The 19,358-nt window shown below is 37.4% G+C and overlaps 1 protein-coding gene across 1 annotated transcript in view; it reads right to left on the bottom strand.

The window, feature by feature from the left end:
• The window catches only part of CSE1L (chromosome segregation 1 like), a 43,709-nt gene that overhangs the window by 2,490 nt on the left and 21,861 nt on the right, over positions 1-19,358 (bottom strand). Inside the window, exons 9-24 of the mRNA XM_059896900.1 lie at positions 18,681-18,848; positions 18,435-18,564; positions 17,524-17,589; positions 16,901-17,103; positions 16,365-16,449; positions 14,640-14,701; positions 8,973-9,109; positions 7,707-7,810; positions 5,818-5,915; positions 4,371-4,521; positions 4,018-4,226; positions 3,494-3,591; positions 3,306-3,391; positions 2,783-2,864; positions 1,341-1,487; positions 195-426 (exon numbers count right to left, since the gene is read on the bottom strand). Of these exons, the coding sequence (XP_059752883.1) occupies positions 195-426; positions 1,341-1,487; positions 2,783-2,864; positions 3,306-3,391; positions 3,494-3,591; positions 4,018-4,226; positions 4,371-4,521; positions 5,818-5,915; positions 7,707-7,810; positions 8,973-9,109; positions 14,640-14,701; positions 16,365-16,449; positions 16,901-17,103; positions 17,524-17,589; positions 18,435-18,564; positions 18,681-18,848 (2,058 nt within the window). The remainder of the gene's footprint in view (positions 1-194; positions 427-1,340; positions 1,488-2,782; positions 2,865-3,305; positions 3,392-3,493; positions 3,592-4,017; positions 4,227-4,370; positions 4,522-5,817; positions 5,916-7,706; positions 7,811-8,972; positions 9,110-14,639; positions 14,702-16,364; positions 16,450-16,900; positions 17,104-17,523; positions 17,590-18,434; positions 18,565-18,680; positions 18,849-19,358) is intronic.

A 19,358-nucleotide genomic window follows, 5' to 3' on the forward strand; every position in this document is an offset into this window, starting at 1 on the left:
CAGCTGTTAGAGATCCCAACATACAAACACAACACCCCCGCCCCTCCCGCCCTTCTACAGGGGAGCTGCCACAGCTCTGAGAAGGGCAGTCCATCACCAATAATTGTTTAAGGGATCCCCAAGTAACTCAACTGCTTTCATGCCTTCAAAAATGGGAAGATGAATGACAGTTCTTTGACAACAAAGACACTTACCCTTCCTGGACAGGCAGTAGACAATTTGTGAAGCGACTGTGCCAGGTGAATTCTGGGGTTGTTCACCATTTGACCTACAGGATCATGCTCTTTTTTCCCAGCGAATGCCAGCTGTGAGAAGGCAGTCTGGTATCCTGGTGTATCTTCTATGTCAACAAAATGTTCTTCATCAGGAATAGTAGTATCTTCAGGTAACTCAAATAGGCCAATCAGAGACTGTAATAAAGGAGTCCTGGATTGGAAGATGACAAAAGACTGAAGTAACTACTTTGAAGTTTAAACAATAAGGAGCAACTTCCTCAGAGACGTAAAACTGTAGACTCATAGTCTCAAGAGTAATAAGGGACCTTTGAAATTACGAATGACACAGTGCTTATGCCTAACCAGAAACCATTCTTCAATTCTTTTGGCCATAGCACCCCAATGTCTCTTTCCCCAGAACTGCCAAAGCTGGCTGTATGAACCAGGCCTGGCTAATTAGAAGGCCATATGGTGCCAAGCCAAACCAAGGCGATCCGATGCTTCTAAGTTAGATAGAAGAAATAAGCTTCAAGTTGTCACATCACTTGATGGGAAGGCTACCTGAGTGAAACCATAGTAAGGGAGAGGCAAAAGGTCAAGAAAAGCTAGGTCTGCACATCGAGCTAGACATCAAGCACAAGCACATAAATCTCTTGGCCTATTCAGTTTCTCCTCTTAAGGACTTAGGCCGGTTTAGTCGAGTGACTGTCATAAAAATCTTAGAGATCACCTAAACCAGGGACTTTCACCAGGCCTTTCAAAGGGGTCCATGAATTCCCCCACAAAAAAAAGTTAATCAGGGGACTTCCCTGGAGGTCCAGTGGTTAAGACTCTGCACTTCCACTGCCAGGGGCATGGGTTTGATCCCTGGTCGGGGAAACTAGGATCTCACATGCTGTGCAGCACAGCCAAAAAAAAAAAAAAAAAAGTTATTCAGGAAACAAGATCTTTCTAGGTAGGCTCAGAAGAACCCACAAGTCATGTCTTGGATCTCATGGTTGCTAGCGGGGAGGCTGAGGTCAGAACCAAATTCTCTTGGCTCCCAAGAGAATAAGCTTAGTTAATTTTGTAGTCATAGGGGAAAGAAACTGTAATTTCCAAAAAACTTTAGAATGGAGTACTTACCATAGCTTGGTATACTCTGTATCCATCATTGGGGGACATTCTGTTAGTAATTTGGTTATGCCAACCGCACAAATCTTTTTCTCTACATTTCCAGATACTTTCTGCATTTCAGGAATAATGATTTTTTCCAAAACCATTCCAAACATTCTATGAATCAATGCAAAATAAATTCATTCAATATTTCATTATAGTGGTAGTCTAATTTAACAGTGAGATGCTTACATTATTTATGCTCAGTGACTCCTTATGAATATAATAAAATACAAAATAAGGCTGTTAATTTTGGTCAACTGAATGGAAGACCTAAAAATGACAAAACAAAAAACATCAAACCTCTATTCTGTGACCAACTGCCATCATCTTTTGTGAATACTACCTTAAGCCTACGCTCAAGGAAAATCTTTATAGCCATTTTTTTGGTCTTGCATGTTTTTTCAAATTACTCATGAAATCTTTGAAAAATTAGAAATCAGAAAACAGATAAGCAAGAAGAAAAAAAGAATTACCATCACCCCACCATCCAGCATTAACTAGTTTTAACATTTTTGGATTATAAACTTCCCAACTTTCTATGCTTACATACCTTTAAGTATGTAAATGTTAATGGCTGTATTTTAAAAAAATGATTTGGCCTATGATTGTTGTTGCAAACATCCTAGAAGTAAAGTTTTTTATAATTCTAAATGGTGTAAAATTCTCAACTTATACTCTCATTATTTTATTAAGAATTTATTATATTAAATTCTTTCAAGTGGATATAGTAGATATCAAAGAGCATGGACATTTTGATGCTCTAGATAACAAGTGCAGATTTTTTGCTCTACAGAAAGACCATACCAACTTAGGCGCCACCAGCACTGAATGAAACTGCTGATTTCCTCACGATTTCCTATAGCTCGAAAAGCATATTTTCTGGTACTTTTCAGGTTAATTCATTTTTTTACATTTCAGTCAATCTGGAATTATTTTTGGTACAATACAGATGCAGAAAGTTTTTCTCCAAGGAGTTGTCCTCTATCATTCCTTTCCATCCTTCCTTTCCCTACTACATGGGAAATGCTGCCTAACTACATTCTTAAGCATATATACTAAGCCAAAAGCAAAACTTCACTGATCCAAACTATTTTCATTTGAAAAATCACAGCTAGCCCTAACAGAGGCAGGCTCCCGGAGACAATGCCAGCTGTCTAACACAACATAGAGCACTGGCTGTAGGGAATGCCGGTGGATGGCGCAGGGGGCGGGGGGAGACCTTCGGGAATTAGGAAAATGTTTGCAGGTATTTCCTTCTTTACAACCCAAGCCCCCAAGAATATTTTGGAAACCACAAAGATAACTATCACTGTGCATGAAGAACTATAAAGTCATTTATAAAATAGAGACTAAGAGGTCAAATGTTTTGCTTTTAAAAACAGGATAATAAATAATGAAAACAGACTTACTTTGGTTGTATACCATCAAATATTTCTTGTAGTGCTAGCGCCCCGTATTTTATGCAATACAAATTAATAAAGACTAAGAAACCTGTTGAAAGGAGGTGCAGAGTATCAATACAGAGGACTCACTGCATTAAATAAGTGATTTAGTGAAAGTCTGCCAAATGAAATATTCACAAATCATTAAAACCCAATGACTAACTTTGGCATCAATACTGGCCTTTTAATACAATTTAACATACAGAATCTCTGCCTTTATAGTACAGTCATAAAAAAGCTTTACATACAGTCTCTGATTTATATTTCTTTATGATACTTCTATTAAAAATGTTTTGATATTTAAATTTACAAACCTCTGGAACACAATATACTGAAACTGATTTAGTGCTTGAAGAATACAAGCATCTTAAAATATTTTATATATAACATTTATAACTGTTAAAAGGTTTATATGTACTTATAAAGTCTAAGGGTTTTTAGCCTCTTTCCTTCATTATTTCTGTAGGAACACCCAAATGATTTTACTTACTCTTGATAAACTTTGTTGTTTTGGAATTCTGAAGTCTTTGGAATAGCAGAATGAAGATCTGCTTCCTGTATTGGTCAACTGACTCACTAAAGAAGTGAATAAAAAAGCAACAATATAAATTCAGCATTTTTCTGAGTACTTAACAGAATCCTCAAGTAAATGTACAATGAGGTTATATTCATACTCACGGAGGCATGTGCTCTATTATACTATTTAGAAGATAAAAACCTTGGTGGTCATTGGCTTTGGATGCAATCAGCTTCTGGAAGACACCTAATAAGCCAGGCTACAACAAATTAGATTAAATAATTAGTTAAAGAAGCAAGGATTAATTGTTCCAAAAGTTAAACAGGTGATATATTTTGGAAAAGGGTGCATGCTGTAATAATCTAACACTTTCTCTTTTTCTTACTTCTGAAGTGTAAAGGGAAAAAAAACCCACCACAATAAGCCTTTAAAGTTAAGTTCCTGAAATTAACCTATTTGGCTCTTATTCTTTTAGTTTCTACCAGAGATAAATATGACTAAAGGATACCTAGTTCTAATAAAATATACATTAATGTTTTCTACTAATTAATTCTGTTACATTTTCTAATTCCCTTTTTATTAAGTTTAAGAAATTAAAAAAATTTTTTTAATTAAAAAGAATCTGCCATCCCTAGTTTCTCTCAGTTACCTTAGAAAATTACAGTTACATCAAAATCTGACTCACAATTTTATCAGCTGCAGCACTTGCTATTGTATTTGAACCTCGTTCTAAGAATGCTTGGAGAAGCCTCACTAGAGCAGGAATATTTCCTGTTCTTTCCCAAAGCACTGGCTGAAGGAGATGAGGAAATAAGGCCATATAGGAAGACGGGATGTCAGTTTTGTGTGTTTCCAGAAGCAAAGACATCACTTGAAAGACATATGGAATAAATTCTGTTGATAAAAGTAAAAACAGAGCTGTCAGCTTCAGAATTAATGCTCTGACACAAAAGGCACATATCTCTTAGGCAGACTGCATTTTATAATCACTTGAATAATTTTATTCAACTACAAAGAAAATAACTTTCTTTTACTTACCTTGTACATCATTTTGTAAAATTTCAGTAAACACCAGAAACAAAGCCTCCTCAAAATTTACAACAGCAGCAGGGTTAGCCTTGCAAGTTATTCTTATGGATAAACATATTGCTTCAAACATATAGTGATTAAAGTGAGGTTTGCTTGGGTTCTGAAATTTAAAAAAAAAAAGCTTATGACTCTAATAATCCAATTGACTATATTAAAAATAACCTAAAACACATTTAACCTTACTAAAAACACATTAAAAGAGATGCCATTTTTTTTAAAAAAAAATCAATATTAAAAAACCCCCCACAAATTACACTAAAAAGTCTGCATATATGTTAAAATTTTACAGTGACTTTAAAATTCAGAAAATGAAGTAATACTAATACCTGTTCGGATTTTTTTTTTTTTTTTTTAATGAGCAAAAGTCTACTTATGAAAAAATACTTCAGAATCATGGGGAGGTGACTACACAAGCCCAAGCTCCCAGTGCTTGCAAGGAGCTTTCTTAAACCTGTGTGCTCTCCTACAGCCGTCACTGTGAACAGCGGTGGGAGAAACGAGCAGGGACATAAAAGGCCTGACTCTGCCACTAGCTGTGTGTGGGACCTCAGGCAAACCTTAACCTCTGTGGACCTCAGTATGTCTGTATCTGCACAATGACAATCCTTCATATCAGTGGTTTTCAATTTTCTTTTTCAAACAAAATCCTTCTTGGAAGGCGACCATATGAAGCTGATGAACTCAGAAGCTGAGTGTGTATGTACAGGGGCAGGTGAAAGTGGAGAGGTCCTACTTCTCTTTTCTCTCAATTCCCCAAAACCCAAGTAGGCCCAAGGCCCTTACCCAGAATTCGGTGGAAATAGGATCACTATTCTCAAAGTCTCTCTATTACTTCCTATGACTTCATCTCCGTTTCATAGAGTAATTAAGAATAAGCGTCTACAAAGGAATTTTATTGGCCTTAAACTGATTTTTTTAATTTTCTAAAACTTGGTATTAATATTTAAATAAGGATCAAAATATCTAAAATCTTTGATCAAAGAAAGAGTGAATTTTATTTTTGGGGAAATGAGTCAGGAAGAACACACACAAGGACTTCAGTCATCATTCTGTATTAGTCTGAATAGCTTCTTTTGTGTCCATTTGGTGCAAAGCCTACTTCTTCCATCTAAGATCATTTCAGATTGTTTGTACTTTCTCAGTTCTCTTCAATGAACCCGTTACTTTTTAAAGCAAGAATAAAATGTTTTAAAGTCTCTGAGCTTACACTTAAGGGAGAGTGCTGCCAAGACCCCGTCTCTGTCACCCCCACTTTCAGAATCACACATTAACTGCTGGTCGGGAAGAAGTCACAGAGCTCTCCCTGTCTGACCGAACGCCAGGGAGTTCTGAGGCTCAAACAGTTTGAAGCATTTAGGTTAAAAAGCAACTGCACTTTCAAAACTGGTTCTGTTACCTTACTAACAGCTAATAGCTTCTGTGTAAGCTGAGTGATGAGAGTAGGGATGTAGGGGATTATGGCTTCTTGTAGAAGGGAAAAACTTCTCATGATAGCTGTAAAATATAAAAAGAGCAAAAACAAATAGTTTAGTTAAACTTCAGAATAAAACAGTGATTAGGGGGAGAAAAAAGTCCACTGATTCATAAACTAAAATCTTAAGACTCTTAAACAACCCCCAGATAGCTCTCTACATTTAAAAATAATCTAAATTTCCCTCCCTTTTAAAATTAGGCCAACAATTGGCAACAAAATTTAGCTGGGAAGTGTCATTTCCAGAAGGCTTAAGGGACAATAAAAAATAACGAAGTGGCTAAAGAAGCAGACAAGGAGGAGGCAGGTGAAGTAGTGGACGGACATGGGGGAGCAGCAGGTGGAAGGGGGCCTGTTTTGAGTCTCCTTTACTTAGAAATCAGTGGCATGAAATTTTACCACTAGCCTATTGGAAGTATGATCACAGCCTACCAGACGCTGAAAGAAAAGGCCACTTGCCCATCTCCCCCCAGAAGAGAGACTAGGAGCCTGAGAAAAATCCAAAAATACACATAAAGCTATGGAAGGCCCATATTACAGAATTAACTGCTCATTAACAGACACCTAAAAACACTGGGCATAGGAGAGAAATACATTATTAAGCTAAAAATATACGATGGCTATTTTTGCACAAACAGAATAGATGTTAACTAAGTAGAGCACCTACTATATGCTAGGCACACAGGATAGAAAGTTACCCTTTCTTGCCTCCTAAACTTTGCAGTGATGCTGAAGACTCACCCTCCAAGTAGCTAACTGCTACCTAACCTGCACCTCAGCTTAGATACCACTTGCTAGAGAAAGCGGAGGGTCACAGCATGGGTCGGCGCCCCTCCTCTGGGCTGGCACAGAATCCTCACATTCATTCACACAACAGTATTTATTGGGAAGCTGTTACATACTGGGCGCTCCTGCAAACCCTAGGAGCACAGCGATGAAGACCACGGACCAGTCAGCCACCTCACAGAAATGGACCTTAAACAAGAGTACTCACACATCACTGCTGGAGAAATACAGTGCTGAAAACATACATACACACACACCTAGATAGACGCACACACCTATGGGTCCTGACACACACACACACAGGTCCTGACACACCTATGGGTCCTGACACACACACACACAGGTCCTGACACACCTATGGGTCCTGACACACACACACACACACACACACACACACACACACACACACACACACACACACACACACACACACACACACACACACACACACACACACACGGGTCCTGACCAAGCCAGAGGCACTGGGAACAGTTTCTTTAAAAAGCATTTCCTATGAGTCACCCACCATGCTAGACTCTTGGAATGCAACCGCGAGTAAGACTAAGATTGTCCCAGAGCTGTTCCCAAGACACTCTCCTAATGGAGCACCTGGCAGATTGTTACAGCTGCCTGTGTCCTTGGCAGTATTTCTGTGAAGGCAGGATCTGTGCGGGGTCTATCAAATACACCCAGGTTTCACACCAAGACCTAGCAGAACATGCCGTCAATAAATGTTGTCTGAGCTCATCTTTGCCCTCAAGAATTTCAACCTATGAAAAGAAAAAAGGAGTCTGCTACCTTTTCTTCAGTAAGAGGAGTTTATATCAAGTTAGGGTAACATTTTTTCTGAAAACACTTACCAACAAACTAAACTATTTTTCATTTAAAAATATCGAAACCTACCTAATTCTTGACAAACAGTATCTGGTTCCTAGACTACATAACCTGAAGTACAACTCAAGAGTGTTTACCACCCCTGTAGTCTGAGATTAGATACTTATAGTCTATACACCAGGGAAACGGCCTACCTTTCATAATATATTCATTTTCTGAAGAGCCAGGAAGTGTGAGAGCTTTGAAAAGGTTTGTTAGCAGAATCTCAACAAACGGTGCGATTTCTGCAGCTGTAAAGCTATAGATGAAAAAACAGCTTTCAGTCACTGCCAACTCTTGAGCTTGTCACTTTGGAACACCCTTTGCAACTACTAAATCACACTTCTTGGCATAAAAGTGAGCCATCTCCCACCACTGACAGTCGGCAGACAGCTTAGGAAAATATTGCTTTAAAAGTGCTCATGTTAAGTTCCTAAGAAGGCATATCTGGGGCCAAACACAATTAAACAAACCCCAAACCAGGCAAACCCAACATTGTCTACGGCTGTTGAGGTCATCCCTGGTTCACATCTGTCACCATCGAGAAGAGAGCCCGGACTCTCAGTCAGCTAGCTTTCCTGGAGGTGGAGCAAGTTCGGAACCATTCTCTGCGTAAATTCTGGGCCTGAAGACAGGTACTGGCTTAACTCGCCTAAAGGATAACCTTTCAACCCTTAATTGGCCACTGAGCATATCTGTACTTCAAGTTCTTGATGAAGAAAAGAACCTAGAATGTTTTCCATCTCTTACCCAAAGCTCAGTTTCAAGAAATAACACTGCTGAAGAAAAGGTCTGAAAGACATGCAGACCACCCAATCCTCTGCATTTTATCCTTGCATCAGGCCACAACAGCTACTGCCTTGGACCCTAGAGAATTACTTTCACTCAGCTGTGTCATGTCTCAGCACACAAAAACAGCCAGGTGAAAATAACTCTGTTGCATGATGGTGCTATGAACAGGGCTACTACACAGTATTCCCTTAACGAAGGCCCACTTCTGAGGTGCCTTCTGAATAACTTTTAATTTTAATCTCATGGACATTATGGACATTTTAACTCACCAAGTCTCTCTCTTTGCCTTGGCCGCTAGAGGACTCCACATAAAATCCACAAGTTTCTTTAACTACTGTACAGGATCCTCTGATACACTTCTGTTTATTAACCTCACACCCCAGTTATTTTCCTTTGCTCCAATTTCCTCCATTTAACTTTATTGTCATAATGTGTCTACTCTGGCATGCAGTCTCAAATCCTTTTGGAATGAGGCATAGTATAAATGAGTAAAATATACACATTTATTTTTCTAACTACTAATGAAGTTATATATACTGAGATATATACTGAATATACTGAGATATCTTTGACCAGTACAGAACGGTCTTCACCCCGAGATGAAAAAATATATTGCATCAAATACTTACAGAGTGGCATTGTTAGGCCCTCTCATAGTAAACAGTCTCTCAAGAGCATGTGCTGCGTAAGTATGAACAACAATACTTTCAGCTTGAAGATGATTAATTAAGAGAGGAATAGAGACTAAAAGATGCTCTTTTGGTACCTGAAAAAAACAACAATATACATGCTGTAACTCACTGATGCTATCTTGAGTAAAAGACAGCTTGTAAGAGAGTGACTTGCTGATTCTAAAAAGTGTGTTTTTTTTCAGCCACTATTACAATGGAGATGATACAGGTGAAAAAATCAAAACTTCTACCTTCACATAATGGTTCAACTCACACTCACTTTTCCAATTCTCTTTCTCTGAGCATAAAACTATGGTTAGGGTAAAATAATAATATCACGGAGAAGCAGAGATTTCATTAATCTTAGAACCATACTTTTCACTAGCAAGTATTTCTTAGAAAAGTCATTCAAGCTCTTTGTGCCTCATTTTCTCTTCTTAAAAATGGGGAGGGATGGCATAAACATAAGCATACTAATCTTCACTAAAAACCTCTAAAACTTTAGCGTATCCTTTAGTCTTTAAAACAGAACAGCTTCACAAGGTTGCATGTAACCCTGGTAGATACCTGTCAAAGACACATAAAAAGTATAAATCAAGAAACTGAAGAATCATCCACAGGAAATAAACTGTGGCATATTCTTATGATAGAATACTACACAGCTATTAAAAATGAACTCTAACACATCTACTAAAAACGTTAAGCACAAAAGAAAACTAGATATGTAGACCAATACCTGTAGTATGGTATTTAAATAAAAAAAAAACTTAAACCTATGTAATACTATAGAATTTTTGTGGAAGCAAACATGTAAAGCCATAAATAATCACTTACACTAAATTCATTCATTATCTCTGGGGAGAAAGAGAATAGAATGGGAATGGGGAGGGCATACCCTGGGTGCCTCCACTGTGTGTGTAGGTTTAAGTAATTATGGCCTGGAGTTAAGATTTGTGGTGGTTATGTATCATTAAATTATTCTCTATTCCTGCTTGTGTGTTTAAAATAATTTACAAGACGGCTGCAGGGTAATTTGGTGGAGGTATTGGAGGGAGTAAGCCGAACTGTGCTGTTTTGTTTTCTGTCTCACTAAAATTAAAGTGACTTACAGTGTTAAGAATCAGGAGGATTATATAACTAAACAGCAAAAAACAATCCAATTAAAAACTCAGCAGAGGAGCTGAATAATATTTTCCTTTCTTATTTTTTTTGGCCACACTGCATGGCTTGCAGGATCTTAGTTCCCTGACCAGGGACTGAACCCAGGCCCCAGCAGTGAAAGCGCTGAATCCTAACCACTGGATCACCAGGGAATTCCCCTGAATATTTTCCCAAAGAAGACACAGAGATGGCTACAGGCACATGAAAAGGTGCTCAACATCACTAATCATCAGGGAAATACAAATAAAAACCAAAATGTGGTATCACTTCACACCTGTTACAATGGTTAGTCTCAGAAAGACAAGAAAACCCCGGTGCTCTGCTGGTGGGAACATATATTGATGCAGCCAGTATGGAAAGAAGTATGGAGGTCCCTCAAAAAATTAAAAATAGAGTTACCATATGGTCCAGCAATTCCACTTCTGGGTATTTATCCAAAGGAAACAAAAACACTAACTCAAAAAGATATCCACACCCCCAAGTTCATAGGCAACATTAACAATGGCCAAGATTTGGAAGCAACTTAAGTGTCCATCAGTGGATGAATGGATAAAGAAAGTGTGGAGTGCGCACGTGCACACACACACACACACACACAGATGGAATGTTATTCAGCCATAAAAAAAGAAAATCTTGCCATTTGCGACAACATGTGTGGACCTTGAGGGCATTATACTAAGTGAAATACAGAAAGACAAACACTGTATATCTCACATGTGGAACCTTAAAAAACAAAACAGGAAAAAAAAACACGAAACATCAGAAAAACGAACTCCTACGGAGAAGAGATTGGTGGTTGCCAGAGGCGGGGAGTGGGTGAAATGGGTGACAGGAGTCAAAAGGTAAAAACTTCCAGTTACAAAACAAGTCATGAGGATGCAATATACAGTGACTACAGCTAATACTATACTGCATACAGAGAACAGATCTCAGAAGTTCTCATCAACAGAAAAAAAATTCTGTCAATGTGTATAGTGACATGCTAACTAGATTTACTGTTATCATTTCACAATACATACAAATATGAATCATTATGTTGTATACCTGAAATTAATGTCAATTATTTCTCAATTAAAAAAAAAAAAAAAGACGAGGCTCACTGAGGGAAGAGTAGATTGGAGTCTCCCCACTCTGGGGGGGTGTCTGCTCATTGACAGGCACTAGGTGGTGGAATTTTTCTCTTTCATTCTCTTTGCTGAGGCCCAATAACTGAATGTGTATAAGTCAAATGAGGTGGGATTCCATCATAAGCATTAGCACTGTACTTGACAAACAGTAAAAACTTAGTAAATGTAAGCTACACTCTTTCTCCATCACAGCTAACTGTCAAAATGGTATTCAGCCCTGAAGCAGATAGAACTAATAGAATTCATCTGTCTTCCCTGGGGGGTGGCTGTTAATAAATTTCTATGTTGTGATCTTCAAACAGACAGTAACAGATAACGTAATGATGGAATAATCGGTGGTTTAAAGATGCCCACTGTGTCTCCAACGTAGGAAACGGAGTACTCCTGCACAAGGGGCAACCACAGGTGTGGGTCTGTTTCCCTTTCTCTGGTCGAGGGTGTTACACCTGGCTGGAGCCTGAATGTGATTGATCAAAATGGGGAATGATATGAAGATAAAGTTTTATAAAGGAGATTTATGTTGTAAAACTAAATACTTCAGGATCCACAAATTCTTATTCAGGGTTCAAACTATTTGGAAAATACATGAATCAAGAAATGAAAAATGTGAAGGGTATTTTGATTCTGAACATGTCTGGGGAGCTGTTGTGAAGAGCTTTAACAAGGAAAGGGTTGTGACCAACAGACTCCATCAGTGACTTGAGGGGGTGGATCCAGAGTCTCTGTGTACTTGTTGGACTGACTATTAGCTTTTATTGGTCCAGTGGAATCAATAAAATTGATCGTGCTTGAGAACTTATATAGCTAGATGAAATAATGTCTTCTACCATTAAAAAATAATAATAATCAGAAGGAAATTACATGTTTTCTAAAAATTAAGACCAACAATCAGATGGAAATATGGACAAAAAATATGAATAGACAGTTCGCAGAAATGAAAATGGCCCTTTAAATGGAAAGATGGGGGGGAGATAAATTGGAAGACTGGCACTGACATATACACACTACTATTATATAACATAGATAACTAATAAGGAACTCCTGTATAGCACAGGGAACGCTACTCAATACTCTGTAATGGCTTATATGGGAAAAGAATCTAAAGGATGGATATATGTATAACTGATTCACTCTGCTGTACACCTGAAACTTAACACAACATTGTAAATCAACTATACTCCAATAAAAACTAAGAATACATAAATAAACGGCAAGATAAGCTTTCAAACTCTAAGAAAAATACAACGTAAAACTACAATAAGATACCATTTCACATCTTTGAGTTTGGCAAAATGGCAAAATTCCAACATCTTTGGGGAAATAGGCGCTATCTTTTTTTAAAAAATGCAACATGATACAACCCCTGTGGAGATTTGGCAAGATCTGGCAAAATTACATATAAGTTTACCCTCTAATCTAGTAACGTCACTTCTAGGAATCTATCTCGAAGTTATAATGGCAAAATACTATGTGACACATACAAAGCTATTGTTTCAAATAATTAGCATTATTTAAAATAGTGAAAGTTAGAAAACACCCAGAACATCTACCTCTTGGGGGACTGGTTGAGTAAACCACAGGAGAGCCACCCAGAGTACTATGCTATTTAAATTTTAAAAAAAGAGGGAACTGTGTAAATACTACCATGGAATGACATCCAGGATTTACTAAGTGAAAAAAAGCAAGGTGTCAGAATTCCCTGGTGGTCCAGTGGTTAGGACTCCAAGTTTTCACAGCCATGGGCCTGGGTTCAATCCCTAGGCAGGGAACTAAGATCCTGTAAACCACATGGTACGGCCAAAAAAGAAAAAAAACCAAAGTGAAAAATAGCGTGTTTAGCATACTCTCTTCTGTGTAGGAGGAGGGGAAATTCATAAATATATCTAGGACAATATTAGGTTATATTTTCAAAATTAACCAATAGAAACATAAACCAAAACTTGGTAAAAAATGGTTACTTTTAGGAAGAGAGAAGGAACAGGGAGGAAAGCTAGACCTTTCTGAATGTACCATGCCTGACTTTGGAGGTATGTAAAGTAACCTTTCTCATGTCCCCCCCGAATAAAACAAAACCCCACAAACAGATGAATCTAATTATTTATCAAGTTAATGGCAAAAATGCACAAAGAATAATTTCAAGTTGCTTTAAACATAGTATTTCTTGACTATACATGCCTAATAGGATAATATACGAAGGATATAAAAAACACAAAGAAATCAAACAGCATTCAGCACTATTACTTTAATAATAATATTGGTATTATTTATTTTCTGGCTCCCTCCTATGAAAAAGCCTAAAACCAATTTCCCTACCACCTAGATTATGGTCTCTAAATAAAATTTCCCACCTTCAAGTGTGGCTAGTTCAGCTCTGGGGCAAGAAATGTACAAGACGAACATGGAATATTCTGTCATATATGAAAAAAGGGAAGCTGTTAAAGGCTACTAAGTGTATGTCAAGAGGACACAGGAACCTACATAATGGGGCTCCTACTGGCCAAAGAAGGAACAACTAGAGAGTCAAAAAATCCCTCATTTGTCCTCTGGAGGCTGGTAAGGCACTTAAACTCATTACTCTGAACTGACACAGGGGAAAAACACACAAACATCTATCCTGTTTTTCCCATTCAAGTTGGTAATTAAATAATCTATGAGGCAGTGGTGTTGGTTGTACAAAATAATAAACATACTAAAAACCACACAAGTATACACTTAAAAATGGTGACTATTATATTAGGTTACCTATATCTCAATTAAAAAAATGTGTCAATGATCACATGAGACAGAATCAACCGTAAGTAACTTGTCGACCTTGTTTGGATCCCAAATTTTAATGAAATCACTGTAAAACAGTATTTTTGAGAAACTGAGGAAAATTAATCATGGTCTGGCATCCTAATTTTTTATTTTTTTGAATTTTATTTTTTTATACAGCAGGTTCTTATTAGTTATCTATTTTATACATATTAGTGTATATATGTCAATCTCAATCTCCCAGTTCATCCCACCCACCCCACCCCTGCTTTCCCCCCTTGGTGTCCATACATTTGTTCTCTACATCTGTGTCTCTATTTCTGCCCTGCAAACCGGTTCATCTGTACCATTTTTCTAGATTCCACATTTATGCGTTAATATACAATATTTGTTTTTCTCTTTCTGACTTATTTCACTCTATATGACAGTCTCTACTGGCATCCTAAGTTCAAGGAGTTATTGTTAATTTTGTTAGATGTGGATATCGAATATGATTGCACAGTAGAAGGAAAGAGAAGCCAGTATACAATAAAACTCTTAAGAGATTAAGTGGCATATAACATATAAATGAAAAGCTACTTACTTGATTCCTAAAAATCATAACGTATTTGATACCATCAGCTTTAAGAACAGGAAATTCATTCACTATAAAAAAAAATTAAAAAGTCACAGTTATTTTAGTGCTAAGGACTGTTAACTCCCAAATCAGTTGACAACATTATCAGATTTTAAAAACATGGTTCTGGTAAACAAAATGTCAAGTAATTAAAGCTTAGTTAATTATATAATGATCTACTACACAGCTATTAATACTGTAAGTTTAAAAATAATTTTATTTTTCCCCCTTACCTTTAAGTTTGATTACAAATGAACGTGTGTTACTTATGTAATTGAACAAAAATGATTTGGACCATGAAATAACAACAGTATCTTCTTCCAAAATTGAAGCTATTCTAAATCAAGAGCAAGTCTCTCCAGATGAGCTTGCACTAGTAGTGGGAAGTAAGTTAAAGGGCTAAAATATCAGCCGATTGTTAAAAGCTCCTGAAGCTGAATGATAGTAACATGGAAGTTCTTTATAATATTATCCCTACCTATTAGTGTATTTAAATTTTCCACAAAGTTTTAGAAGAATATCTCTTGATCAACATATTTTTGTAAACATATGAAAGTATCCTTAGTATTTATTAGTTTCAAGTACTTTAAATTTACTTCAATTTTTAAGAGTTCATTTTTTTTTTAGTATTGGGTTGGCCAAAAAGTTCGTTCGTCCCTTAACATCTTCTGGACAAACCCAAACGAACTTTTTGGCCAACCCAATATTTTATTTTTCGCCATGCAGCTTGTGGGATCTTAGTTCCCTGACCAGGGATTGAACCCCGGCAGTGAAGCACGGAGTCCCAACCACAGGACTGCCAGGGAATTCCCAAGAGTTCATTTTTTAAAAAAATAACTAATTAATTAATTAATTTTGGCTGCATTGGGTCTTTGTTGCTGCGCCCGGGCTTCCTCTAGTTGCGGCAAGCGGGGGCTACTCTTCGTTGAGGTGCATGGGTTTCTCACTGTGGTGGCTTCTCTTGTTGCGGAGCATGGGCTCTAGGCATGCGGGCTTCAGTAGTTGTGGCTCGTGGGCTCTACAGCACAGGCTCAGTAGTTGTGGTGCATGGGCTTAGTTGCTCCGGGGCATATGGGACCTTCCCGGGTGAGGGCTCGAACCCGTGTCCCCTGCATTGGCAGGCAGATTCTTAACCACTGAACCACCAGGGAAGTCCCCCAAGAGTTCATTTTTTAAATGAGAAGGAAAACAAAAACCAAAGTATAACTTCTAGTGCATTATTATATGTACACTAGAAATATACAGTGACAATTTAGTCTCACTTGTTCCTGTTTTCCTTCTACATAAGAGACATTTTCTTTATGGAAAGTTAATTTCACCTGGGCAAGATCTGGGGCAACCATTTGAGATTTTATCCAATAAAGTAACTGCAATAAGGATAGGAGCCACAGTTTTCAGTATCATGGTGCTATAGAGCCGTAACGGTACTCATTTTGTAGTTTAAAATAAAAATACAAATAAAAATTGCAGGTATAGGGACTTCCCTGGTGGTCCAGTGGCTAAGACTCCGCGTTCCCAGTGCAGGGGATCCAGGTTCCATCCCTGGTCAGGGAACTAGATCCCACATGCCACAACTAAAAGATCCCGCGTGCTGCAACTAAGACCCGGTGCAGACAAATAAATAAATAAATGTATTTTTAAAAAATTGCAGGTATAGTGTAAGCTGTACTAAAAACATTTCACAAAACTCACCATTAGCTGCTTTTAAATCAGGGAGAATGTGATTCACAAAGAACTCAGTCAGGTTTACAAGTTCATTCGCTTGTGTAATTCCATGCTAAAAAACAAATTCATAACAGTGAAATAACATGAAAAATCTGTAATTATTTATCACACTGGAAATTTAGGCAGCTTTAGAAAACCAGGTTAAAGATGGAAATGAATACTTCAAAACACAAACTACTTACATATAAAATAAGACTATTTTAATAGATAATAAAGAAACTTCCCTAAATTAAAGAACAGCTAAATTTAAGTTTAGCACGTTTTATATACTGAGTCTCAGCTAAGGAAGCAAGTGCAGCATCTGTTGATTTTTTGGTCCATAAGAAACTTAAGTGCTTAATACATCAGTATAAAGCCATCTTTGGAGACCATATGAATTCTAATCAGAACTAACACATTATCTAGCAGAGTAGGCTATATAACCAGAAATATATCACTTCTTTTTGACTTCTGTGGTACCAACAACTATGTTTTAGAAATAAAAATATACTGAAAGGATTCACCTTCTGGGTTTGGGCTTTCGATGCCAAAGACGTCACCAGGTAAATGGCTGCATCTTTGTGTTTCCAGTTGACAGATGGATTTTTTGCATATTCCTGCAGCATGGAATTAACATAACCAGAGAAGATTCCTGTCACGGGTCCCTCAAAAAACTTGCATAATCCTCGTACTAGATCACAAGCAGCCCTGCGTCTAGTATCAATATCTACAAAATCAAAGGGAAATACATTATGGGAGAAAGAAACCACCAACAACCAACTGACCAAGTTTATAAGAAAACAAATTGCCATCTGAGAGCTAACAGTAACAAAAACAATGAAAAAAAAAATTCCCCCCACAAATGTAAAATGAGAATGAAACTGAAAGATCATAGTAGTATGATAAACACTAATAAGTATATAAAAAAGAGAAGACAAGTAATGCAACATCTGAAACTCTGATATAGCTCATATAAAGAGCTGCTTTTTACCATGTACAAGTTAAAGAAGGAAAACAGTTCTCCAGTGAAAGCCAGCTGAAATGACATACTTAACAGGACTCCCTCACCTCCCCATATTTATTAGAAAGAGAGCAACTTTAAAACTGGCTTGCTAAGAGACCAACAGCTAAAAACCAAAATACACACCAGATCCTTCCAAATCTCTTCTTATATACTCCTCAGAATTATCTTCAAAGGCTTCTTCATCAGCAGCTACAAAGCAAGATAACATTTCAGATCACCTCTTGAAAGACGTGGCAAGTCATTCTACCTTTACAGTTGAGTATGCAGAAGAGTATGTGGAATTGCCATGTTTTACAGCAAAGTGTTCTTTCCCAACAAATGAGTACTTCATATACTCTTAATCATTACTTAGAGCAGCAAACGTTACCCTGAAAGATTAGGTAATAGGTAATTCATACAGCTGTGAGATAGGCTCACTTGTTCTAATGTGAACATCCACAGAACTGGACTTCATCACCAACCTTCAAAAGTGTTAGAGACCAATCTAGGGATGCCAACTCGTTATTCTGCCAGATAAGGACATTAAACAAACAACCTAACAACTACCATCACCATTATTTCATAAACAGTCATTTCACCACCAAAACAAGTAGGACAGACAGTATCAGATTAAAGATCTGTCCTTTACATATAGTTTTATGAAAAAAGAAAAGGAAATAAAACCCCACATTACACTGTCTTTTATTTCCTCATTTTGTTCCTGACTGAATGATCTAATGACTGCTCTTCCCAACTGTCAGAAAGACATTTTGTACAAATACAGACTCTTAGGACTATTTTAACCTTAAGCACAAACTAGGTGGGCTTCAACTCTGTATTTAAAAGTTATCAATCACTTCTTGTCTCAAGTCAACTGTTCAAAAATAACTTCTGCCTTGGTGAAATACTAAATCCAACAAAACTTGGACTGAATATGTTACAAAAAGCAACACAGAGAAGACTTCTTAAATTCTTAAATTTATACTAACATACTCTTTTAAAAAACAAGCTTTTAATTAATCTCCTGAAAAAGCTTTACACTTTGCCACAATTACCTCTAAATTCCATGTTAGGCACAATAACCTTTTCACAGATACTTGTCAGCGTGTTCTGGTCCTCAAATAGATTCTTATAGTGAGGTCTCTCACAAACTGAAGCCAGAAACTGAATTGCATTACTTACCAACTGGAATAAAACACAAAAATAAGCATATTTTTAAGAGCAAACTGAACCATTTATTTCATGGGGGGGGGGGGGGGGAAGGGGAATGTCTTAATTATTTGTCTCCACCATCACCTTACCAAGTCATATTTAACCTCTTGACCTGTTGTAACTAGTAAATTCCAGATGGCTGTGACAAAACGAGGCAGGTACCGCTGAAACTCTTCATCATATTTTTGTGCATAGAGTGCAGCATTATCACAAATCTGGGATTTTAAGAGCTCCAATAAGCCTGCTTCCTCTTCATCCTCACATAAGAGAAAACGGAAAACTCAAACATACAACTTCAACGCTATCATAAACACGGAGAGTAGCTGTAATTCCTGAACTCTTTAAAAATTTTATATCAAAGCCAAGCGCTGTGAACTACATCTATGCCACTGTAAATTTATTCACCTGATCTATCAAATAAATACAAGATGAAATGCTTCTTATTAATCAATGAGAGCAGTTCTCAAAAGTTTTCAAGTTAAATAAACCCTTTTCAGGACTTCCCTGGTGGTCCAGTGGGTAAGACTCCGTGCTCCCAATGCAGGGGGCCTGGGTTTGATCCCCGGTTGGGGAACTAGATCCCGCGTGCATGCCGCAACCAAGAAGTCCATGTGCCTCAACTAAGACCTGGCGCTGCATGCATGCATGCATAAATATTTTAAATAAATAAAGCTTTTTCTTCTGGTTGCTGAATTATAAAATATTTACATACTGAATTGAAAATAATATATTCCTACAAAAACCTGAGTAATAAAAATCATATCACA

The sequence above is a fragment of the Balaenoptera ricei genome, chromosome 15 (genome assembly GCF_028023285.1).
Source record: "Balaenoptera ricei isolate mBalRic1 chromosome 15, mBalRic1.hap2, whole genome shotgun sequence".
Taxonomy (NCBI): Eukaryota; Metazoa; Chordata; class Mammalia; order Artiodactyla; family Balaenopteridae; genus Balaenoptera; species Balaenoptera ricei.